We start from the raw sequence: 23340 nt of genomic DNA, 5'->3' as shown, positions 1-23340 counted from the left end.
TTTGGTTGTCCTCAAATTTTTTCATGCTTGAAATTTCACGACGTATGCCGGCGTATGACTCACACGTTCCGCTACGCTGGCCACAAGTTGTATGCACGGTCTGCGATCGTTGACAGACGTCAACACATGCTACTTGTAAGTTAATCATAAGTTGAGACACGCCGAGGTAATGTTTAGCGTACCCGAAACTTATTTCTAACCTATGATTAACGTGTTGTTGGCACGTTACGCGATCGTTGCCACACATCGACAGACGTTACTTTTTAGTTACTCATAGGCTGAAAGACGTCGGTATAATGGATCGTCCTTGCGTCAGCGTCCACGGCCACGGCCAGGACACTTATTTGCAGCATTCTTCAAACTTTTCTTCGGCATGACGAGGATGTTCACACTTCGATGTCTAGCTTGGCTATGATTCCAATTGTCCATCGGCAGCGTCTATTTAAAATAGTCGAGTTTGAGCGTTTTAACACGTTCAGAAGAAACGCTTCAAATTTCCAAACCCCAGCGTCAAAAAACAAAGGCGAGTGACAGCAATTTAAATCTTTCATTGCAAACAATGAAACTAGCTGAGTGGTACCGTTTAAAAGTCGTTGAGTGTAAAAAAAATCCAATTGTTGAGCGCAAGCGTCTACTTTCAATCGTGGAGATGCAGCCATTTAAATCGTTGAGTGGCAGCCAATGAATAGCAAACCCTACGTCACCGGCAAAGATAAAATGCCGCACGATATGGATAAGTTAGGCTATCGTTGGGCATAGTTTGTGAACGCCGGCTTCACGATAATTATTCGTTGGTATATCGTATCTATAAGTAATCAAAGCAATCTATGCACATTATTAGTTCATTGTGCATTTGTCCAACCCGTTATGAATAGACCTAAATCGTAAAAACAAGCTATAGCTCATTGTTGAAAAAGCCCCATAAAAAATTAGCCGCGAAGAACTTCGAACAATGGTGAAAAGATGTCTCCTACCCGTGGACACGCGGACGCAAGGACGATCCATCATAACCCACACCCTCCCCCTCACACTCACCTACTACTGCCAACATGAACAAACTACTGCTAATACTAATACTGATACTGACACTGTTACTGCTGACATGGACATCGACTCAAAAAGGACTCGAAAACACTGTTGGGTTCCCCTTTTATGAGCAGCATTTTTATAAACCAATTCCCAAAATCGCTGGGAACACGTCTTTATATGGCAGTTGTAAGCTAGAAACACGGTACATCGCGGTAATAATATTTAAAATATAAATTATTTAAGCAATAAAATATATGTGTATATATATGTGTATATATATATTTGTATATGTGTATATATATATATATATATATATATATATATATATATATATATATATATATATATATATGTGTATATATATATATGTATATGTATGTATATATATGTATATGTATGTATATATATGTATATATATATATATATGTATATATATATGTATATATATATGTATATATATATATATGTATATATATATATATGTATATATATATATATATATATATATATATATATATATATATATATATATATATATATATATATATATATATATATATATATATATATATATATATATATATATATATATATATATATATATATATATATATATATATATATATATATATATATATATATATATATATATATATATATATATATATATATATATATATATATATATATATATATATATATATATATATATATATATATATATGTGTATATATATATATATGTGTATATATATATATGTATATATATAGATATATGTATATATATATATATATATGTGTATATATATATATGTATATATATATATATATATATATATATATATATATATATATTTATATATATGTATATAGACACACACGACACAGGGTGAGTCAGAAGTTGCGCCAGATTTCTGTCAGTTGATTGTTTGTTTTCCAATTGTATTGCAGTGTTCAAGAAGGTAGAAATGAATCAATGACATGTTTATCTCACCATTTATTCAAGAAAAATTATTACAGAACTGTACCAAGCTGTTTTACTTGCAATTTTCAAAGTGCCCTCCCTCGTGATTGATGCACAATTGCAGCCGAGCAGGCACAGAGCGGCACACACGTCTGCAGAGTTCGATATCAATTTCCTCAAACTTTGCAATGATTTAAGCCTTCAGTTTCTGAATGGTACGAGGATTTTCACGATAAACAAGGTCTTTCATGAGCCCCCAAAGAAAGAAATCTGGAGGTGTAAGGTCTGGGGAGCATGCCGGCCACTCGATCGGACTGCGCTGGCCGATCCATTTTCTGGGAAAGTTTTCATCAAGCCACTGACGAACATAACGTCCATAATGAGGTGGAGCTCCATCATGCTGGAAATAACAGTCCTAATCTTGTACCCTGGGCCAAAAAAAGTTTTGCAGCCTATCTCGGTAAGTTTCTGCAGTGACAGATCCCTCAAAGAAAAAGGGTCCAATTATCCCTAATGGAGATATGGCTGCCCAAACTGTCACTCCATGTAAATTTACCTCCTTCTCAACTGTCACTCTTGGGTTATTTGCAGCCCAGTAGACACAATTGTGTCTGTTAATTGTGCCATTAAGCTTAAAACATGCCTCATCTGACCACCAGATGTTGTCTAGCATTGTGTCCCCTTCGTGAAGTTTCGCTAAGAACTCTTCCCAAAATTGAAGACGGCGGTCGTCATCTCCATCATGAACGGCATGCAGTAAGCGTGGAATGAAAGGTTTCCATTTTTTTCTGGTGAAGGATACGGATAACACTTGATTGGCTCACTTCCAACTCTGCAGATGAACGGCGAGTTCACTTTTGTGGACTTTGTTCCAGTCTTCTGATGGCTTCTTCAGCCTTAGCTACATTCGTTGCCGTTTTCGGATGACCGGACTTCTTTGCAGTGGCTTCCGACCCTGTTGCTTCAAATTTCTCGACAATCAATCGTTTGTTTCTTCCCTGAGGTGGGTTAATATCGAATTCCTGTGCCAAACGGCATGCCACCATCGTTGGTTGTTCATTACATTTGTCATAATGTTTCATGACCCCAATGCGTTGATTCATTGAAAAGTAATTCATGGTTCAATTTGGTGCAAATTCAGTAACTTTCCAAACTAGCAGCAATAACCTGCAAAACAAAATCAAAAATAAATAAATTACGAAAATTAATAATCTGCAAGACAATTATTAACAACATGACTTCCCAGAAATAATCTGACAGCCGAAAAAACAGAAATCGGGCGCTACTTTTGACTCACCCTGTATATGGAGATGCTGCAATCCATAATCATCATCGCATCCAGCCTTGTTTATCAGTTCAAAAAATCTTCTCAACAAATAATACAAGTGGTCAATATTGTGTGTATGTGTGTGTGTGTGTGTGTGTGTGTGTGTGTGTGTGTGTGTGTGTGTGTGTGTGTGTGTGTGTGTGTGTATACACTGTCGAGGCTCATATGAGAGCGAACACACATAAACGCACAAGGGGAGCAGGAGACAAAATGGGCAGGAGAGGGAAGGAAAAAAAACAGTGGGGAACAGAGAAATGAGGAGATCTGTGGAAGAGAGAGGGATGGGTGGGGTATATGGGGTAAACAAGATGTACACCACAGGGACTTTCAGGTCCTTACATGACAGGGACTTTCAGGAAGGAAAGAGTGTTTAAAAGAGTAAACATCAATCCAGTCATAACAGTTTGACTATGTGTTAATAAAAAAAGTGAACATACATGCCATATATGGAGGAACTTTGGCTAAATTTGGTCTTTTCATGATTGCTTTAATAGGTAATACTGCAAAAAAAATTTTTTTGTACATTAACAGATATTGACCTCTACACAAAAAGTATTCCAAATTGTTTTTGTTCTATGAAGAATAAAGAATACAAGTCTCCTGTAATTGTTGCATTAATCATTTCTCAAAAGTGAAAAGCAAAATGTCATGCTTTTATTCCTGGATGCAGGTTCCAACTCAACACTGTATCCTCGGCCAACGAAGCCCAAATCTCCTGGCAAATCTCTTGGATCAAGAGAAGAGCTGCATGAGACAACCAAGGAACAGTATGCAGAAATACCCTTCTCTGAGGAGGTAACAGCACAGGACTTGACTGAATCAGCAGAAAGGGTAGCTTCAAGGTAAAAGCGAACTCGGTGTTCCAGCTGTCTGTGTCGTCATGAATTTTTTTGGTGATTTTGTTCCTTTTCACCTGATGAATGAAGCAGTTTATATGATTGCCCAGTTATAATAATCTAATGCACTCGGAACAATATCCTTTATACATTTTTTTTTTACTTTGTCCTCTTTTTTTTTTTTTTTAATTCTTTGTGACCCAAAGTGAATTGGCATGAGAAGGAATTAAAAGATGTGGTCGAGTGAGTGATAGTTCCTTGAAATTGAAACTGTCAATACTTGACCTTCAAAATGACGTAACCTGCCCCAGATTGCCCAGCATGCATGAGCGGAGCCCCTCGTAATGAAGTCAATCGGTGTGGCCTGGACGTCTTTCATGCCTCCCAAATAAGGATTGTAGAACAAAATGACTCAAAAAAAAAACATTTAAAGAGTCAAAAGGACTTGTAAACATACCTGCGAGAAAGGGTTGTGGCTGGGCACAACAAAGCAGTTGAAGAACTTCCTGATAAAGTCATCTAAAAGGTTGATATATTGTAGTCCGTACTACAAAACCTGCCGACAATATGGGCCTGTGAAAGGCCGAAGTTCTGTAGATGGTATGTTCCACCCAATCATTCATGCTTCTTAACACCGATGGAAGAGGTGCTTCTCACAAACTGATGCTTTTCCACATCTGTGGCTTCTTCATGTACATGGAAAGTTTAAGATGATATTTACTATCAACCATGTTTGGTGGTGAGGCCGGGTGGGAGTGGGAGTTGATTGGGCTGTGAGGGCCGTGATAAATATAGATTTTTTTTGTTTGGTTCGAGGGCCACAAAAAAAATGATACTGGATTGTTGCCTCTATTGGTGAAAGCAGAAGCGTCCGTTTGTGTGTTTGTCTGTGTATGTTAAAACCACGGCCGTTGCGAGCTAATTGTATAAACAGGAAATGATAGGAACCCAACTCATATCATCCACAGATATGGTGAATCATTTTGAAATTGCCACTTTCGTTTAAGTGCTGAAAATGATGTTTAAGAGATGATTTGAATCCCAGATTTTGCGCGAGCAACGGCAGTTTAAAAGCGAGTAATGCAAGCAGAACTGAGTCGGTGTAAACGCACACACAACACATGCACAAAAGACATTGTTTCGCATTCATACGTCATTTCAAAAGCGCTCGAGTACGTGCTTCTACCCAGCACACTGTGATCGTTATTGTGCAGTTGAAGTTATCTTTCAAACGAAGGTACAACTGTTCTATGTGGCTTGGTCCTTGATTTTGATGGCTTGTTTATCAGTCATGCAATTTGTCAACTGTGAAGAAACTGAAGGGTTCTTCTTTCTGAAAGAAAACTTGAAGTTTCTGCTTTTACTTTCCTGAGGTCAACTGAGCAAAGCATTATCATTAAGGTGTGAATGACTACCTAGCCATGTCCCTTATTTAACACTTTATCATCAAGGGCCGAGATTGTTCATTGCCTTTGATCAGAGGATGCAACAGCATATTCTGAATCTACATATTATCGTAAGTCCTGAAACTAAATTTGTCCTCTTGAGGCAGTAATCTGACTTTATTTCGATCAGGCTACTGAAATAAGTGTTTGATAGTTTGCTTTTAGCATACCTTCAAATTCAGTGTAATCATGCATGAAACTCATTGAAAAGATGCATTTTGAGTAAAAAAAAATTCTCAGAAATGTTATTTTCTCCCAAATGGTTCCTTGTTCAAGAATAGTAGCATTACTATCACATTTGATGCAGTGTTATTGTGCAAAAGATCTTGAGGGCACATCGGCATGACTTCACCTGCTGACTCGTGATTGTTATTCCGACACTTGACACCACTGTTTGATGTGTGCTGCCTTTGTGCTCTGAAGTTCAACTGTTCTCATTGGGGCGAGTTGCCATTTTCCTTCTCTCCTTCTCAATGGGTCCCACATTGTTGATGAAACCTCTAGTGTCGTTAAAGCCAAATGTGTCGAGAAAATATTTGACATGCTATTGCGATAAAAAGTTGTTGATGTGCTATTACCATGCTCTCTTGAGGATGACCTGATTTGACATGCTATTGCGATAAAAAGTTGTTGATGTGCTATTACCATACTCTCTTGAGGATGACCTGATTTGAATGTTTGTTCCAACGCATCGGCATTCAAAGTCGGCACAAAAACTGCTTGTTTTGAATGCTTGTTATTTGTCTAAGTTGAGCTTCGCTTAATATTTTATTCAGTATTTATGTAACAACCCTGTAACAACAACCACCATTTTAAATTTGCACATTCTCAGCATACTTGTAAACCTCCATCCATCCATTGGGACCATACTCTCTACAGAGCATTGGTGCTGCCTAAGCAGTCACCTGGGCTATTGGGCACAATCCTGGATGGGTCGCCACTCCGACACAGGATACCAGAAAGCTGTTTGCGATATGTCCCCACCATATTTCCACAGGGCGCTTAAGGTCCGCCAACAATCCCCTTCTGGTTCAACTACCAAAATCATGAATCGCTGCCCACCTCACTCTTTCATTCCTCTTTTTTTCCCCGCCTTTGGAATAAACTCCCACATTCTGTTCAATCCAATTCTTCCCTCCAGGCCTTCAAAACAGCTTTTCACCACCACCTCTTATCGTCCCCCACCCAAATCCTCGATCTTTTCTATCCCCGTTAATCCATCCCAAACCCACCTCCTTCAAATTCCCTGCTTTCCTTCCTGAAAGTCCCTATAATGTCCATCTTGTATACCCCGTGTTCCCCGCATCATATGTGTTTTGCATAGTAACATGACTTTTGGACCACGTATTAAGGACATGTATTAAGTACCTCGTATACTGACGAGAAAGCAGATGGGAAGCACAAAAAGTGCCACCAATCAGCCATGCATGTCGGTGACAAACTGGCAGAAGTTTATGACCATATGTTGTGCAGTTACAAAAGCAAGTAGAAATAGTTGATTGAAACCATTTTGTAATCGCAATCAAGGCCAGTTTTAGTACAGGTATTCATAATAAAGTTCAGATTCATGCAGGGAACTATTCAAACTGATGTCACCAGTATTGTGAGGAAGAGGTTTCACATTATTTTGGCATATCTTCATCCCTAAATATGCCATCTTCATGTTAAAATTCTTCATCATAACACATCAACTACATACAACTGAATGTATGAAAAAGTTGTGTCTACCTCCAGAATCGCAAGCAATGTCATCGCGTGTCTCGTGTAAGGTGTAAGGTGTCACATTTACCGTTTGCCCAATTCAATGCAGAATAGTGAGAGGCCTGTTCGTTTCGCTTCACATCGACAGTTTGACAAGTTAGGCCACAAACATTTTTGTGAGAGGTTAAAAAATGGAAAAAAGTTTTTTTTTGGATGATATAAATACTATTTGTCGAACTAAAACATGCAGAGGTATACGTTGTTTTAATAATATCCTCATATTCACGATTGTTTTTTAATTATTTTTAATCTCAGATGTGTTTTGTTAGAAGTTGATTGCTTTTGAATGAAAAGAAAGGGATTGTGACCGAGTTGTATTCTGGTGTAACTTGATTTTGCCAGTGTAAAATAAACGAAACACGAGGTGTAGCTATCTACAAGGGCTGTCACAACCAGCAATGTGATGGACAAGCTTCATGAGGTTCGAGTCATATCTATCGAGTACTGCCTAATTACACTGACGCCAATGTCATCATAATTCATGATTGTGTCTTTCTAAATTATAAGCTTTGACGAATGACATTCGACAAATCTGGATCATAAACTCTCAACGCAGTTTGATCATAGGCAAGAGGAAATGCTGGATTGGATATCTGTGAGACACATATGGCATGACAGTGATCCTTCATTGAACTAGTGAGCCTGTTGGTCCATTGGACCAAATTTTCATTGGTCGAATTGATGTAGGAACTCATGGCGATCAGTTTGGTGTATCACACTTTCGCATGGATTGATGCCCTGCACGTGACAAACGGAGCTCACATTGAAGTGTATTGATGGAGTGAACAAAACTTTATGAGTTTCTGTATCGTATAAACCTCAGGATAAAACTGCAAGCAGATGAAGAGGAAGCACCAAACTCTCATTTTTAAAGTTACAACTTCATGTCCTCAATGTTGATTGGATGAGAGGAAGAAAGGACTGGATTATCTGATTGGATTATCTGATTATCTGATTATATATGATTATCTGGTGGAACCTCAGAGCATCATGAATAATGATTAGGCGTAAATGAACCGGTGGAAATGAAATGGAAAAGAGCCATGATGAATAATGAATAGGCAGAGATGAATCACCAAGAACCGATGGAAACGTAATGCTAATTAGCTGAGGGCAAGTTGGGGGTGGGGGGGTGGTTTTCACGATGTCTTCATGTTCACTGTGATACTGGTCTCACACAGTCAAGTCATCATAGTCAAAATAGACAAAGTTCAGACATTCTTTCTGTCAACAAAGAATAGGTTGGTTGACCTGAAGAATGTGGCCTCCATTGCACGAAGGTGAGCTAAACTGTGTTCCAACACCTGGGAAATACAACTGAATGTGACCACACATCTCGTTTGGAAAAACAAATGGTGAAAAGACCATTGCAACTCTGCAAACAACCAGACCTCTCGAAGGAGGTTAACGACACAATTAGACGTGTCAGATCACAAAGACCCAGAATGGTCTGCCAAAGACTCATAAAGATAATGTTCCTCTAAGGCAGATCCTTTCAATGACTGGCTCTGCACAACATGAACTCACCAGATGGTTATGTGAGCTATTACAGCCAGCTATTACAGCCAGCTATTACAGCCAGCTATTACAGGCAGTGTCTCAGAACATGTAATTGTGAATTCCTTCACCTTCGCTGATGCCATACGGTCCGTCACACACCTCGATGAGAATTCCACAATGTGCTCATATGATATAGTCAGTCTATTCACGAATGTCCCACTGACAGGAGTGATTGAAATCTGCGTGCAACTTCTGCATCATCGTGACTTGACACCTCCACTGATCTCTCAGTCTGTCTTCATTGAATTCATGAATATGGCGACCTGTTCTGTCGAGTTCAGTTTCAACGATTCAATGTGTTCTCACATTGACGGTGTAGCGATGGGATCCCTTCTAGACCCTGTTTTGGCAAACATCTTTGTAGGTTACTGTGAAAAACGTGCCTTTGCAGATCCACATCCTGGAGTTCAACCCCCTTCCATCTATTGCCGGTACATGGATGACATCTTTGCTGTCTTCAGGTCAACCTCAGCATGTAAAGTCTTCTTTGCAAACCTGAACTCTCTCCATCCATCCCTAGAGTTCACTTTATATATGGAATGCTCTGTCGTACTTCCCTTCTTGGACATCTAAGTTGAGAAATCACCCGATCCTTATAAAACCACAGTCTACCATAAGTCTACTTTTACCGGACAGTATACTCGGTGGGACTCTTGCAGTTCCTCTCGATGCAAGATTGGATTGATTGGTGTCTTGGTCAATAGAACAAGATCTGCTCCACAGATAAACTCCATGCTGAAATTGAGACCATCAAGACTCTTCTTGAGAATGGGTATCCTGAACAGATCATCAATAGATATACTGTATACACAAATTCCTGAACCCACCAAAGAATCCGATAATCGGACCTGGTAAATGTCCCGTATACCTGTGTCTACCTTGGAAAGGCAAAGTGTCTCGACGGTTTGAAAACCAGATCAAACAGACAGTGTCCCATTCTTACTATGCTGTTCAACTATGACGGTGCAGCGGGAGCAGGCAGTGGTGATGGTGCATCAGGGGCAGGCAGTGGTGATGGTGCAGCAGGAGCAGGCAGTGGTGATGGTGCAGTGGGAGCAGGCAGAGGTGACGGTGCAGCGGGAGCAGGCAGTGGTGATGGTGCATCAGGGGCAGGCAGTGGTGACGGTGCAGCAGGGGCAGGCAGTGGTGACGGTGCAGCAGGAGCAGGCAGTGGTGATGGTGCAGCAGGAGCAGGCAGTGGTGACGGTGCAGCAGGGGCAGGCAGTGGTGACGGTGCAGCAGGGACAGGCAGAGGTGACGGTGCAGCGGGAACAGGCAGAGGTGACTGTGCAGCTGGAGCAGGCAGAGGTGACGGTGCAGTGGGCGAGGCAGAGGTGATGGTGCAGCGGGGGCAGGCAGTGGTGACGGTGCAGCGGGGACAGGCAGTGGTGACGGTGCAGCGGGGAGAGGCAGTGGTGACGGTGCAGCGGGGACAGGCAGTGGTGACGGTGCAGCGGGGACAGGCAGTGGTGACGATGCAGCGGGGAGAGGCAGTGGTGACGGTGCAGCGGGGACAGGCAGTGGTGACGGTGCAGCGAGGACAGGCAGTGGTGATGGTGCAGCGGGAGCAGACAGTGGTGGATGTGCAGCGGTGCAGGCAGTGGTGGAGGTGCAGCAGATGCAGGCAGGGGTGAATGTGCAGCAATATAAATTGGTCGACATGAGGTATAGAAGACAGTTTTTGTGGGTGATGAGATTATTAAATATGTGGATTCTTCATGCTGTTGGAACGATTGTAGATGTAGAAATCTGTGTAGTTTTGAAGGAGCAGAAGTTAGGGATTTTAACTTGACAGGGATAGATTGGATGGAGGAACAGGGAAAGGGAAAAGCGGATGAGGATTTCCCAGTTTTAGTCCAGGATTGCTTTTTAACGCAGTTTGTAGATAAGCTCATGAGGGGGAGTGCAGTGTTAGACCTCCTTTGAAGTAATGATCCCAATATGGTGGAGGTCAGGGAGCATTTCGGAGCAAGTGGCCATAACATTGTGTGTGCAAAGATTCTGTTAAGGGTTAGAGTTCGGGATAGTAGGGTAAGGCTATTCGATTTCAGGATGGTAAATCTTGAGGATATGACGAGAGAATTGGGTGATGTAGATTGCGAGAAGCTAACAAAAGGACAATCAGCATCAGAGAAATGGGAAACCTTGAAGGAGCAAATGTGTAGAGTGCAGACTGTGTGGAGTTAAATGTGTGGAGTGCAGAATAAGTACATTCCAATGAGGTGAAAAACTAAAAGTAGAAAGAGACCAGGGTGGTTGAGCAGTGAGATAAGGAATGCTGTTAATGAGAAGCAGAAGGTATTTATTAGGTTTAAAATAACAGGACTGGAGTTAGATTTATATCACTCTCGGAGTAAACAGAGGTAAGTTAAGAAAATAACTCGACAAGCCAAAAGAGAGTATGAGAAGGACATGACTAAGAATATTAAATACTAGTTGGAGTACCCGGCGTTGCCTGGGGAAAAAATAGGAATAAGAAAAAGGGTAAATTGTGGTGCTTAATATACAGGTATGTCACATTTATATATCACATTTAATTTGGACATATTTCACATGTGCATGTGCTAGTCCAAAGTGCAGGGAAGAAAAGGGTAGGGGGTGAGGAAGAGCATTGGGGGGTGTTTGGGTGCGTGATGAAGAGGTGCGAGTGAGATGCAGTGCCGGTGCATGGAGTGAGAAAAACAGGGTGCGAGTCAGTGGTCACTCTAAAAGGAGCAGTTATTCGGGCTTCACCCTCGCTGATAACTCTTGTGCACCCACAGCAGACGAGTCAGAAAAAAAGAGAGAATGTGTGAGGGTGAGAACTACCTATCATCTATAATTGCTGATTTCACCTCTCGCTCAATACTGCGGCCGTGCTGCTTGGTGCTTGGTCTGCCTCCTCAGTTCCGTTCCATTCTCCTCGACAGAAAACATCATGAACCGTCTGTACCACAGCAATCACCACCGGCTCATGCCCCCAAGGCTCGATTCGTAATTCCCTCCAGCTGAACCACCCACCACTGTGGCTTGCGTCGATACTTCAGCACTCGGGGGGGGGGGGGTGGCGTTTTGGGGGATCAAGGATGAATCCATGCCTCTTGTGCGAGTGGTTTCTGGGAGCATGGTTCATGTGCCGCCCTCTTTCCTCCAAGTGCAGCGTGCACATTGGTCCAGACGTGCTCTGTGGTGATGTCATCCTTCCTGTGAGATTGCTGTGCTGGAACTGCCTTCAGTTGTCCTCTGATTATGCCATGCATGTTAGCTCCTGACTCCACATGGGACTCATCTGCAGTGGTCCCCAACTGTTAATATGGTTGTGGAGTTGAAGCGTCGTTGTTGGATGAGGCGATGTGGATCATGGTACAAGGCTGGAAAGGCGACCTCTGAATGATGCTGTTAGAATGAGATGATGTCCGGTATGTATCTGAAGCAGGCAGAGTGGTTATCGCTGGCATTATGGGAGAATTGCAGTGAAGAAGGCTATGATGGTGGAAGTGGCAGTTTGGTTGTGGCGTGCAGATTCAAGCACGTTTTGGCATGCATATGCAAATTAGGCTGCTAGCAGTGTGTGCTGTTCGTGCGAGGTCTGAGAGGTTTGTGTCTGGAGAAGAAAATGGGGAAGAATGTGGAAAAAAAACTTATCCAATACCTCACAATGCATACTCCCTTTGTAACCAATTAGCCACAAGGGAAGGATCCTATTGGGAACAAGTAATAATGAAATGTACTACCTTAGGAACCACGATATGTTGTGTTCCATTGACTGGGGGTCTCGGTTCCTAGAACCGTCACAAGTCTTTTTGGGTATGTCTCCACCAGCTTTGTACACTGAGATGGTGAAATCTTTTCCCATTGTTCACGTGAAAATTGCTCTCGTTCTGTCATATTTGATGGGGATCGTCGATGGACTGCAATCTTCAAGTCTCGCCATAAATGATCCATCCATCCATCCATCCATCCATTAGGACCATACTCTCTGCAGAGCGTTGGTGCTGCCGAAGCAGACTCCTTGGCTATTGGACACAATTCTGGACGGGACGCCACTCCGACACAGTATACCAGCAAGCTGGCACTCATTTTGTCGACCTCGGAAGGATGACAGTCAGAGTCAACCCAACCTGGTGTTAATTCAACAGCCGAGTGGGGCTTGAACTCAGGATCATAGGATCCTAAGCCCACCACCCTTAACCATTGTGCTCACACCAGGCATATAAATGATCAATTTGGTTCAAGTCAGGACTTTGACTGGGCCACTCAAGAACATTTATTTTCTTCTTATTCAGCCACTCCAGGGTGACTTTATCTTTGTGCTTCGGATAATTGTCCTGCTGAAATGTGAATCAACCCATTTTCAGATTCATGGCTGACTCGAGCAGGTTTTCATCAAGGATTCTCCTGTACTTTACACCGTCCATTGTCCCTTCCATCCTGGCAAGCTTACCAATTCCTGTTGATGAAAAGTAGTCCCATAACATGATGCTGCCACCACCATGCTTGATGGTCAGGATGATATTGACTGGATGTTGTACAGTGTTAGGCTTGTGCCAGATGTAACGCATTGAATTTAGACCAAAAAGTTCAATTTTTGTCTTGTCTGGCCACAAAACATTTCTCCACATTCCTGCAGTATCATTAAGATGGTTTTTCACAAACTCCATGCAAACTTTTAGATTGGTCTTTTTCAGGAATGGCTTCTTTCTTGCCACCTGTCCATGGAGGCCAGATTTGTGAAGGAAATGGGATATTGTTGATTGATGAATCCTGACCCCCATCTTGGACATAGAGCCTTGTATATCTTTCAAAGTCATTGTTGGGTTTGCAGTGACATCCTAAACGAGTTTCCTATTTGGCTGGATGGTCAACCTGATGTGATAGAGTCTGGGTGGTAGATACGTCTTCCTCTTCTTCATGATTTCTGAAGAAATCATCTTCTCATTCTCTTCTGAACGGTGCTTCTCCACAACTTCATGTCTGACTTCTTTGGAAAGCTCGGTCCTCATGTCTGGCTTGATGGTTCACCAAGTGAGTTGCACCTTAAAACTCTTTAGATAAGTGGGGGAACTTAATTTTTTTTAAATATAAACCACTGATTACATACAGGTGAAACCTACTACACTTATTTTGTAACTTTTCAAACACATAATTTGCTCCTGAAGTGATTTTGGATTATTTAGGCAAAGGGGTTGAATAGTTGCCAGGTAAGGCCAGATCAGATCTGTGTCTTTCTTCAGGTACAATGTAAACCTGTACGAACATGTTTCATGGTCAGATAAACCTGTTTCATGTAAACTAAACCGTCTGCCCTATCAGGTTTCCTGGTGAAGAGGGTGTCTGGATATGGACACCCAGCAGGATTAAAAACAAAACCTGTCAAAGGACGGAGGAACTCCAAGATTCCGTCATCGATATTTCCTAGTCATTTAATTTCAACCTCTTCACCCTGTTAAGTTTTAATGCTGAAAACCGAAATGTCGATAAGACAATCAACTTTGTCCAAAAATATTGATGTGCAGTAATAAGCAGCATTACCCTGATGCCTTTACACCAGAACAGCAGTTTTAATCAGAAATGATCATGTAAGAAAAATCAGGTTCAGGACATGACAGGTAAAAGGAGAGCATGCAATGTAATCACTTACCTTGCCATCCTGAAACGTAAAACACTCCATGGATGTCTCGCATCTGGCTATTAATTGGCCTCAAAGTTGATTTCCTGTGCATTTATTTCGAGATCTAGTGATGTTTTGTGAAATTCACCTGATATATAACCCAGAAGGCTGAAACCATTGAATTTGAAGTTGTGTATAAAATAAATTTGTAAAAACTACAGCGCTATCCAGCTGCAGGTAGTCAACCAATCTGCTGTCTGCAACACAAACAGAGTAGTTCAAGCATCGAGCCACGATTTGTACTAAACTGTTGAATTTGTATCAAATTGGTTGTGAAGAATACAAAGTGATCTGCAAAAGTCATCACTCTACTCGATGTTAAATGTCATGCAAGGACATCAGAGCATCATCCAAAAGACGCATGAACAGCCGAGATAACAACATCGCCTTATTGAACTGTGGAGTCGAGGAAACAGCAATTTCTGAGAGACCTTGCAGCTCATACATCGCTCTCAGTTCCATCAGAGGATGAAGTAACTTCAAAATCTTTGATTGCTTACGACCGGACTCTGGCAAGATCTCTCTCTCTCTCTGTTTCTCTCTGTCTCTGTCTCTGTCTCTGTCCTGGCCGTTGGTATGTTGTGCGTGCTGTCATGGCTGCTGCTTGCTTCGTGTCATGAATACCTGTCCTCCGTTGTGCTGGTTTGTGTTTCCACATTGCCCATTTTGTTCCTCTGTGTTCGTGTTTTTTGTTTGTGAGGTTTTCCCATGTTTCCCCTCTTTCCCCTCTGTGGAGAGGAGAGAGAGAGAGAGAGAGAGAGAGAGAGAGAGAGAGAGAGAGAGAGAGAGAGAGAGAGAGAGAGAGAGAGAGAGAGAGAGAGAGAGAGAGAGAGAGAGAGAGAGAGAGAGAGAGAGAGAGAGAGAGAGAGAGAGAGAGAGAGAACGAGAGAGAGAGAGAGAGAGAGAGAGAGAGAGAGAGAGAGAGAGAGAGAGAGAGAGAGAGAGAGAGAGAGAGAGAGAGAGAGAGAGAGAGAGAGAGAGAGAGAGAGAGAGAGAGAGAGAGAGAGAGAGAGAGAGAGAGAGAGAACGAGAGAGAGAGAGAGAGAGAACGAGAGAGAGAGAGAGAGAGAGAGAGAGAGAGAGAGAGAGAGAGAGAGAGAGAGAGAGAGAGAGAGAGAGAGAGAGAGAGAGAGAGAGAGAGAGAGAGAGAGAGAGAGAGAGAGAGAGAGAGAGAGAGAGAGAGAGAGAGAGAGAGAGAGAGAGAGAGAACGAGAGAGAGAGAGAGAGAGAGAGAGAGAGAGAGAGAGAGAGAGAGAGAGAGAGAGAGAGAGAGAGAGAGAGAGAGAGAGAGAACGAAAGAGAGAACGAGAGAGAGAGAGAGAGAGAGAGAGAGAGAGAGAGAGAGAGAGAGAGAGAGAGAGAGAGAGAGAGAGAGAGAGAGAGAGAGAGAGAGAGAGAGAGAGAGAGAGAGAGAGAGAGAGAGAGAGAGAGAGAGAGAGAGAACGAGAGAGAGAGAGAGAGAGAGAGAGAGAGAGAGAGAGAGAGAGAGAGAGAGAGAGAGAGAGAGAGAGAGAGAGAGAGAGAGAGAGAGAGAGAGAGAGAGAGAGAGAGAGAGAGAGAGAGAGAACGAGAGAGAGAGAGAGAGAGAGAGAGAGAGAGAGAGAGAGAGAGAGAGAGAGAGAGAGAGAGAGAGAGAGAGAGAGAGAGAGAGAGAGAGAGAGAGAGAGAGAGAGAGAGAGAGAGAGAGAGAGAGAGAGAGAGAGAGAGAGAGAGAGAACGAGAGAGAAAGAGAACGAGAGAGAAAGAGAACGAGAGAGAACGAGAACGAGAGAGAACGAGAACGAGAGAGAACGAGAACGAGAGAGAACGAGAACATCGCGCCGCTAGTCAGGGTATCGTCGGTTCCTTGGGCGGTGCCCTGTTAGTCGTTTCAAAATTCAAAAACTTTTTGCTTTAAACCATTATTTTGCTTTTTTATTTTGCTTATCTTTCCTTATTTTGTTCAGTGAGCGCTCCCTTTCTCACTGTTCGGGAAAAGTTGGAGTGTATTGGTAACTTCCTCTTCCTGAGTTCAGAAGATGTCGAGCGTCGTGCGTTGAAACATGGCGGCTGCTCGCTCGCAGCGATATGCCGCATTCGAACAGTTATCGCGCAAGAATGGCATCGCATGCTCCCCACCAGAGGGTGTTTCGGTGGAAGCGATTGTTCTCACGATCGGGAACATAATCGGGTTTGATGAGGTATGTGCCGTGTCGCGAATGAATAAACGAGTAATCATGTTTGTGTCTGAGGAAGAGCATGTTGCTCTCATCGTTGAACAAGGCCTGTCCCTCGACTCTGGACACTTTGTGATGACGTATCCTTTAGATACTCCTGCTCAGAAAGTGGTTATCTCAAATGTACCGCCATTCTTGAGCAGTAATGTAAGCCTGAAAGTGCTGCAGCTCCACGGACACTGCGTGTCCCCTCGAATAATGCTCCCTTTGGGCTGTAAAGATGAACGTGCCAGTCACGTGATGGGTTTCCGTAGACAAGTATTTATGGTACTCAACAAGGATTATCCCTCTCTGAACGTCATTTTAAAGTTCACTGTAAATAGTCACAACTACCAAGTATATGTTAACACTGACACCCGAAAGTGCTTTGGTTGTGGTGCAGTGGGACATATGAAACAGTTTTGCCCTCTTCGAAAAACGCAGCCTTCCAAGGCCGAACCGAATAACAACGACTCGCAGATTAATGTTAACGTTTCCCTTTCAACAAACGTACAGGATAAACCGGCTGAATGACTGGACACACCCTCTCCCAGTGACGTACAAGACAAACTCGTTCAACAAGCAGACACTCCCCCTCCCAATGACGTACAAGACAAACTCGTTCAACAAGCAGACACTCCCCCTCCTAGTGACGTACAAGACAAACTCGTTCAACAAGTGAACACGCCCCCTCCCAATGAAGTACAAGACAAACTCGTTCAACAAGTGAACACGCCCCCTCCCAATGAAGTACAAGACAAACTCGTTCAACAAGCAGACACTCCCTCTCCCAGTGACGTGCAAGACAAACTCGTTCAACAAGCAGACACGCCCCCTCCCAATGAAGTACAAGACAAACTCGTTCAACAAGCAGACACTCCCTCTCCCAGTGACGTGCAAGACAAACTCGTTCAACAAGCAGACACTCCCCCTCCCAATGAAGTACAAGACAAACTCGTTCAACAAGCAGACACTCCCCCTCCCAATGACGTACAAGACAAACTCGTTCAACAAGCAGACACTCCCCCTCCCAATGACGTACAAGACAAACTCGTTCAACAAGCAGACACTCCCCCTCCCAATGAAGTACAAGACAAACTCGTTCAACAAGTAGACACGCCCCCTCCCAATGACGTACAAGACAAACTCGTTCAACAATAGACACGCCCCCTCCCAATGACGTACAAGACAAACTCGTTCAACAAGCAGACACTCCCCCTCCCAATGACGTACAAGACAAACTTGTTCAACAAGCAGACACTCCCCCTCCCAATGACGTACAAGACAAACTTTTTCAACAAGTGAACACACCCCCTCCCAATTAGCCAATGGACAGTGTAAGTGAGGGGTTCATTACCGTCTCAAAAGTTAAAAAACGTAAATCCCTTGCACCACGTGTGTCACCTTCTGGTAAAAGGCAAATCAGTGAAAATGTAATTACTGGAATTCCATGTAATAACAGATTTGCCTTTCTGGAAGAAGAAAGTAATCCAGAAGCTTCCGCTTGTACAAACGTTATCAATGAAACAATCGTATCGAACTTGCCAATCCCAATCAGTGTTTCCAACCCCACAGAGAGCGTCCTCTCGTACAAGGACGTTCCTAATGTAGACCGCTCCCATATCCAACAGTCACAGGAGGAAGAGAAACTTTTACAGTCTCTCTCTAACAAAGCATTAAATGAGACAAATAAGGACACTGAGGAAACAATGGAGGATAGTTTAAATCCTCCAATAGAGAGTGACACCCATGACCCGAGCACCGTGGCCGTGTCACGGGCCAGCTTGGAGTCCCCTCTCTTACATTCCGATGAACCCCCAGACGTAACTCTGATATAAAAGGGGCCGAAGAAGATTGTTTCATTGAAACCGAGCAATCATGTGATGCTCACAATGAAACTGAAACACCAATTGATTCCCCATGTGAGGAATCTGATGGTGAAGGTCAAGATGAGTCCTCTCAGATTCTAAAGGATGAAAGCAGACCTTCCGATGACGAGCTTCGGGACTTCTTGAGGAATTCTTATCGTTAGAGAAATATTGAACTGAAAGATCATTTCCCTGATCTTTCGGTGTTAATCATTAAATTGAAAGAAATTGTGCGTAACCCTGTCACGCCAAACTTCACTGAGGCTCAGAAGCACAGGTTAAAAAAATTAACCAGAAAGCTTGACAGGAGCTTCTTAAGTGAGGTCCTCATGGTGTGTTTTTCTTATTTATTTATTTATTTATTTATTTATTTATTTTTCTTCTTTCCCTTTCTATGTACGTGAATGCCAATTTGGGAAGTCTAAACATTAATGGTGGTGCTAGTTTAGAACGCAAAGTTCAGGTAAAAGATCTGACACGGCGTTTGCACCTGGACGTCTTGTTATTGCAAGAAACGCGTGGAGATCTGACTGCCCAAGCCCAATGGAGAAGGCTCATGAAGGGTCAGTGGTTCTTCAGTGATATCAATTCCTTCACTGCCAGGATTGCCTTCTTTGTCTCTCCTTCATTAACGCTCTCGCAAGTTCATTTTAATGAAATAATTCCTGGACGTCTGGCTTGTCTTCAGTTCATTGCCAACAATCAAATCTTTATTTTTGTAAACATTTATGCCCCCAATGAGAATGCTGAAAAATATAACTTCTTCCTTAAACTAGAGGCCTTTCTAAGCACAATTGACTTGAAGTGCTGCTTTATATTGAGTGGTGACTTCAACTGTACCCTTGACCCTGCTTTAGACAGAAACAGTGTGGAGCCACATCCAAAATATGCCAAAACTTTGGAAAAAATTATAAAAACTGTAGGACTCACGGATGTTTGGCGTATCCAACACCCCAGACAACGTCAGTTCACTTGGTTAAGATGTGTGTCCCAGAGACACACTCTAGCTCGGTTAGACAGAATTTATGTCAATGCAACAATGCTTGATAATATATTAAAATCTGATATCGTGCCTTCTCTTTTCTCTGATCATCTGGTGACAACATTCTCCTTTAAGCTTGCTCTGCAGCAACATGGCACTCCATATTGGAAGTTTAACATCATGTTACTTGAGAATGTTACTTTTTGTGAAGCCTTTAGGGTGTTTTGGAATAGCCTCATCGAACGAAAGAACAGTTTAAGCAACCCTAGATTATGGTGGGACTATGCAAAGGCACAGATTGCCGTCTTTTGCCAACAGTTTAATCACTTCTCATCTTTTAGTGCAAAAAAGAAGAGGATTGTACTTGAAAAAGAAATACTGAAATTACAATCTGATGTTGCAAACAACCCCAGTACAACAAATAACTACCTGCTACTGGAAAAAAAGGCCCTTTTAAATGATCTTGTTGACCATCAAGTGAAATGTGCAATGATCCGATTACGGATGGATCAGATTTATAATTTGGACTCTCCAACAAAAATTTTCTTTCATTTTGATAAATAGACCACCCATCAAAGGCAAATTGAAACCCAAAAGCTCTCAACTGGGGACATTGTGACATCACAAGATAGCATAATGAGTGAGATCTATAACTTCTTAGACGTGTTTATGGCAAATGATATTGACAATGATGCAATACAATATTTCACGTCTGATCTACCCATGTTCAGTGCTACTCAAAGGGATCAGATTGATTCCTTACCTTCCTTGGAAGAACTTACACTCTCGCTTGCTTCTCTGCCGACTGGAAAATCTCCTGGACAAGACGGCCTCCCAGTCAAGTTTTACAAATCCTTTTGGTCTTTATTAGGTCCAGAGCTGTTGGAGGTCTTTACTAGTTCTTTACAATGCGGGGAATTGCCAATGAGCTGTCGTAGAGCAGTAATTCGTTTATTACCGAAAAAAGGGGACCCTCAGCTTATTGGCAACTGGCGCCCAATCTCTCTTTTAACGTCTGACTATAAAATATTTTCCAAAGCTTTAGCTCGACGCATCTCACTCCTTCTAGAAACTTTGATTCAAGGTGATCAGTCCTATTGTATACCGAATACATAGATACATGATAACATATTCCTTATAAGGGATCTTTGGGATGTGTGTCAAGCTAAAAATGATAAACTTGGTTTGATTGTGCTCGACCAAGAGAAAGCTTTTGACCATGTTAGTCATGCATATCTTTTCAAGGTTCTCGAGTGTTTTGGACTTGGTCCCAGGTTTACCTCCCTTATAAAACTTTTTTATCATAGCATTTCCTCAGTACTCAGAGTAAACTCTGAATTGACTTCACTTGTAAAGGTTGGAAGAGGTATCCATCAAGGATGTCCTTTATCTGGTATTTTGTACTCTCTAACTATTGAGCCTCTCCTAATCAAAGTGCACAGCTTCTTAACTGGATACACAAATCTGCAAATAAAACCTGTGAAAGTTTCTGCCTATGCTGATGATATATTGTTACGAATTTGGAAGCTTACTGCACACAACAGCCAGAGTCCTTATAGCTCAGTTATATTGGTGTGTGTTTCTAGTTAGGGTCCTGTCCATAGTCTAATGGGAATTATGTGTACGTGCACTGTGGATTATTTTATAGGTAGTATTTTTACATCACCGACAACAACAACAACAACACTCTGCTCTCTGCAATCTTCGTGCGCTTGCCGGCATGTGGGCGTGTCTGGAATTTCATGCCTCAGGTGGTGTGCGTTTCGGTGTGGATTTCACACCGTATATGGTCACAAAGCGTTTCGCTTCAGCTGCGTGCCAAATATGGGTATGCATCGTTTTCTGCCCAATGGATGTTGAGCAGACCAGAGTCGGGGCGGTCCTTTGCAAGAAGGCGGAGCCGCGACACGCCGTCCACCCAATGGGAGCAGGCCACGGGAGCGGACGGACCCCAAAAGAAAAGCGACAAAGAAGAAGCAATGAAGAATTTGCGTCGAGTCTGCTCGAGTGCGCGTGGAGTCTGCTCGAGTGCGCGTGGAGTCTGCTCGAGTGCGCGTCTCTGTCCGGGTCTGCGGCCGACTGCATCACGCGGATCCGAGGAGTTTCGTCTGCCGCATTGCTGCGGGCGGTCGACCATCTCAACTCGGGAGATCATCTCGTATCGCCTACCTGTGAGCCGGAGGAGCGTGCCAACGCCCGACGCTACCCTCCTTACCTGGAGCTTGGAGCGGCCTCTGTTGCGGGTTTGAGTCCCATTACCCCCAAGATCATTGAGAACCACACGAGGTGGACAGGTCCATGTCTGGGCATTTGTGTGTGCGTGTGTGTGTCCTTGGGCCCTGTCTTTAAGTAACAACTGTGTAAGTGCTTTCTTTGCTCATTGTACATTGCATTTCTTATAGTTGTGATAACTCTGCTCTTGTGTGCTTCCTCCCCCTAATTATTGTAAAATAAATACCCCTATTGTTGAATGTACCAGATCGTTTCTGTGTTTCTGTCATTGGTTTGCCACGGTGCGTATTGGGGATTAGGAAGGCCGTTGCTACCGTAATTCTGCATTTGGACCGACAGACCTCGGTAGCCATCCGCTCGGGTTACGCACGATTCGAGCACGGTAACGGCTCGTTCCGCTCGAGCTCCGTCGAGGGTGTGAATTCCCCGGTAGCTTTACTGCGTGGATACTTAGGTATCTTGAAGTTTGGCAATTAACTCTATCCCACGCGGTCAAATTATTAGTGATTCACGGTCCTGTAAGGGACCCGTGCCTTTCGGAGTTCTCCGAGAAGCACGATCTAGATTCCGGGTGTTCGGTGGAGCTGACTCTACTGCTCCACCTCGCGGTCGTGCTCGCTGCCGACACCCGGCCCCACAACAATATGTGCCATTGTACGCACAAGTAAGGAGATGAAGAAACTGGTGGACTGCTTGAACTATTATGGTTTAGCTTCTTCAGCTGCAATAAACTGGAACAAGTGCCAGGCACTGTGGATCAGCACATGCTAGCTGCCCATGCCTGTTCTTCCGGAACGCCTCACCTGGTCTTACAACGGAATGAAGTACCTTGGCGTTTTCATCGGTGATGCAGCAACACAAGCAAAGAATTGGGAGGGTCTCTCTGAAGCTCTCGAACAAAAACTGTTGAAATGGAAAGGCTTACTGGCTCTGCTGTCTTATCGAGGCCGAGTCCTGGTCATCAATAACTTATTGTAACTTATTAATAACTCGTAATTCACTTCCATCACTCCAAAGAAGACGCTGATACTTCAAAGCACCGTCCTCTCCCCATTGCGTTGCAGTTGCGAACCGTTGCAGCTCATTTTCCCATGACAAAATGTGGCTGTAATTGTGTTGGTTTGAGAAAGAGAAAAAAAATGTTCGTGTTAAAGGCCTGGGTACCATTTTACAGGTGAGATCAGCAAATGTCAAGATGTTTATACTTTCACGTTTTAAATTGTAATGCGATGTCTTGTTCCTCGTGCAACATACCTGAGCACTCTGCATGTGCCCCAGTCACTGTAGATAAAAAAATTCTTCCAACACAATTTTCTTTTTGTATTTGAAAATGTCACCTGAGCTCACAGCCCAACGACAGAAAAGCAATCGATTCTAAATGAAAATGGCCTTTGGAGCTGTGCCTGAATGAACACAGCCTGACCCTCCGTTTCCTGGCTCTTGCAGAGCATGTCTGCCGTTTTGAGGCCCTTATCATTGGTTTTTCCAATGA

At 42.9% G+C, this 23340-nt stretch overlaps 1 protein-coding gene across 3 annotated transcripts in view; it reads left to right on the top strand.

Moving 5' to 3' along the window:
* Positions 1 to 23340, top strand: part of LOC147029286 (dual specificity calcium/calmodulin-dependent 3',5'-cyclic nucleotide phosphodiesterase 1A-like) — a 413056-nt gene that overhangs the window by 71593 nt on the left and 318123 nt on the right. For all 3 annotated transcript variants that reach the window (XM_085872225.1, XM_085872224.1, XM_085872228.1), the window contains exon 5: positions 3990 to 4161. In XM_085872225.1, the coding sequence (XP_085728351.1) occupies positions 3990 to 4161 (172 nt within the window). The remainder of the gene's footprint in view (positions 1 to 3989; positions 4162 to 23340) is intronic.

Source organism: Eptatretus burgeri, chromosome 3, assembly GCF_056783735.1.
Source record: "Eptatretus burgeri isolate ZD-2024b chromosome 3, Ebu_testis_v1, whole genome shotgun sequence".
Taxonomy (NCBI): domain Eukaryota; kingdom Metazoa; phylum Chordata; class Myxini; order Myxiniformes; family Myxinidae; genus Eptatretus; species Eptatretus burgeri.
Note: the sequence above shows the minus strand (reverse complement) of the source record. Positions and strands in the feature narration are given on the sequence as shown.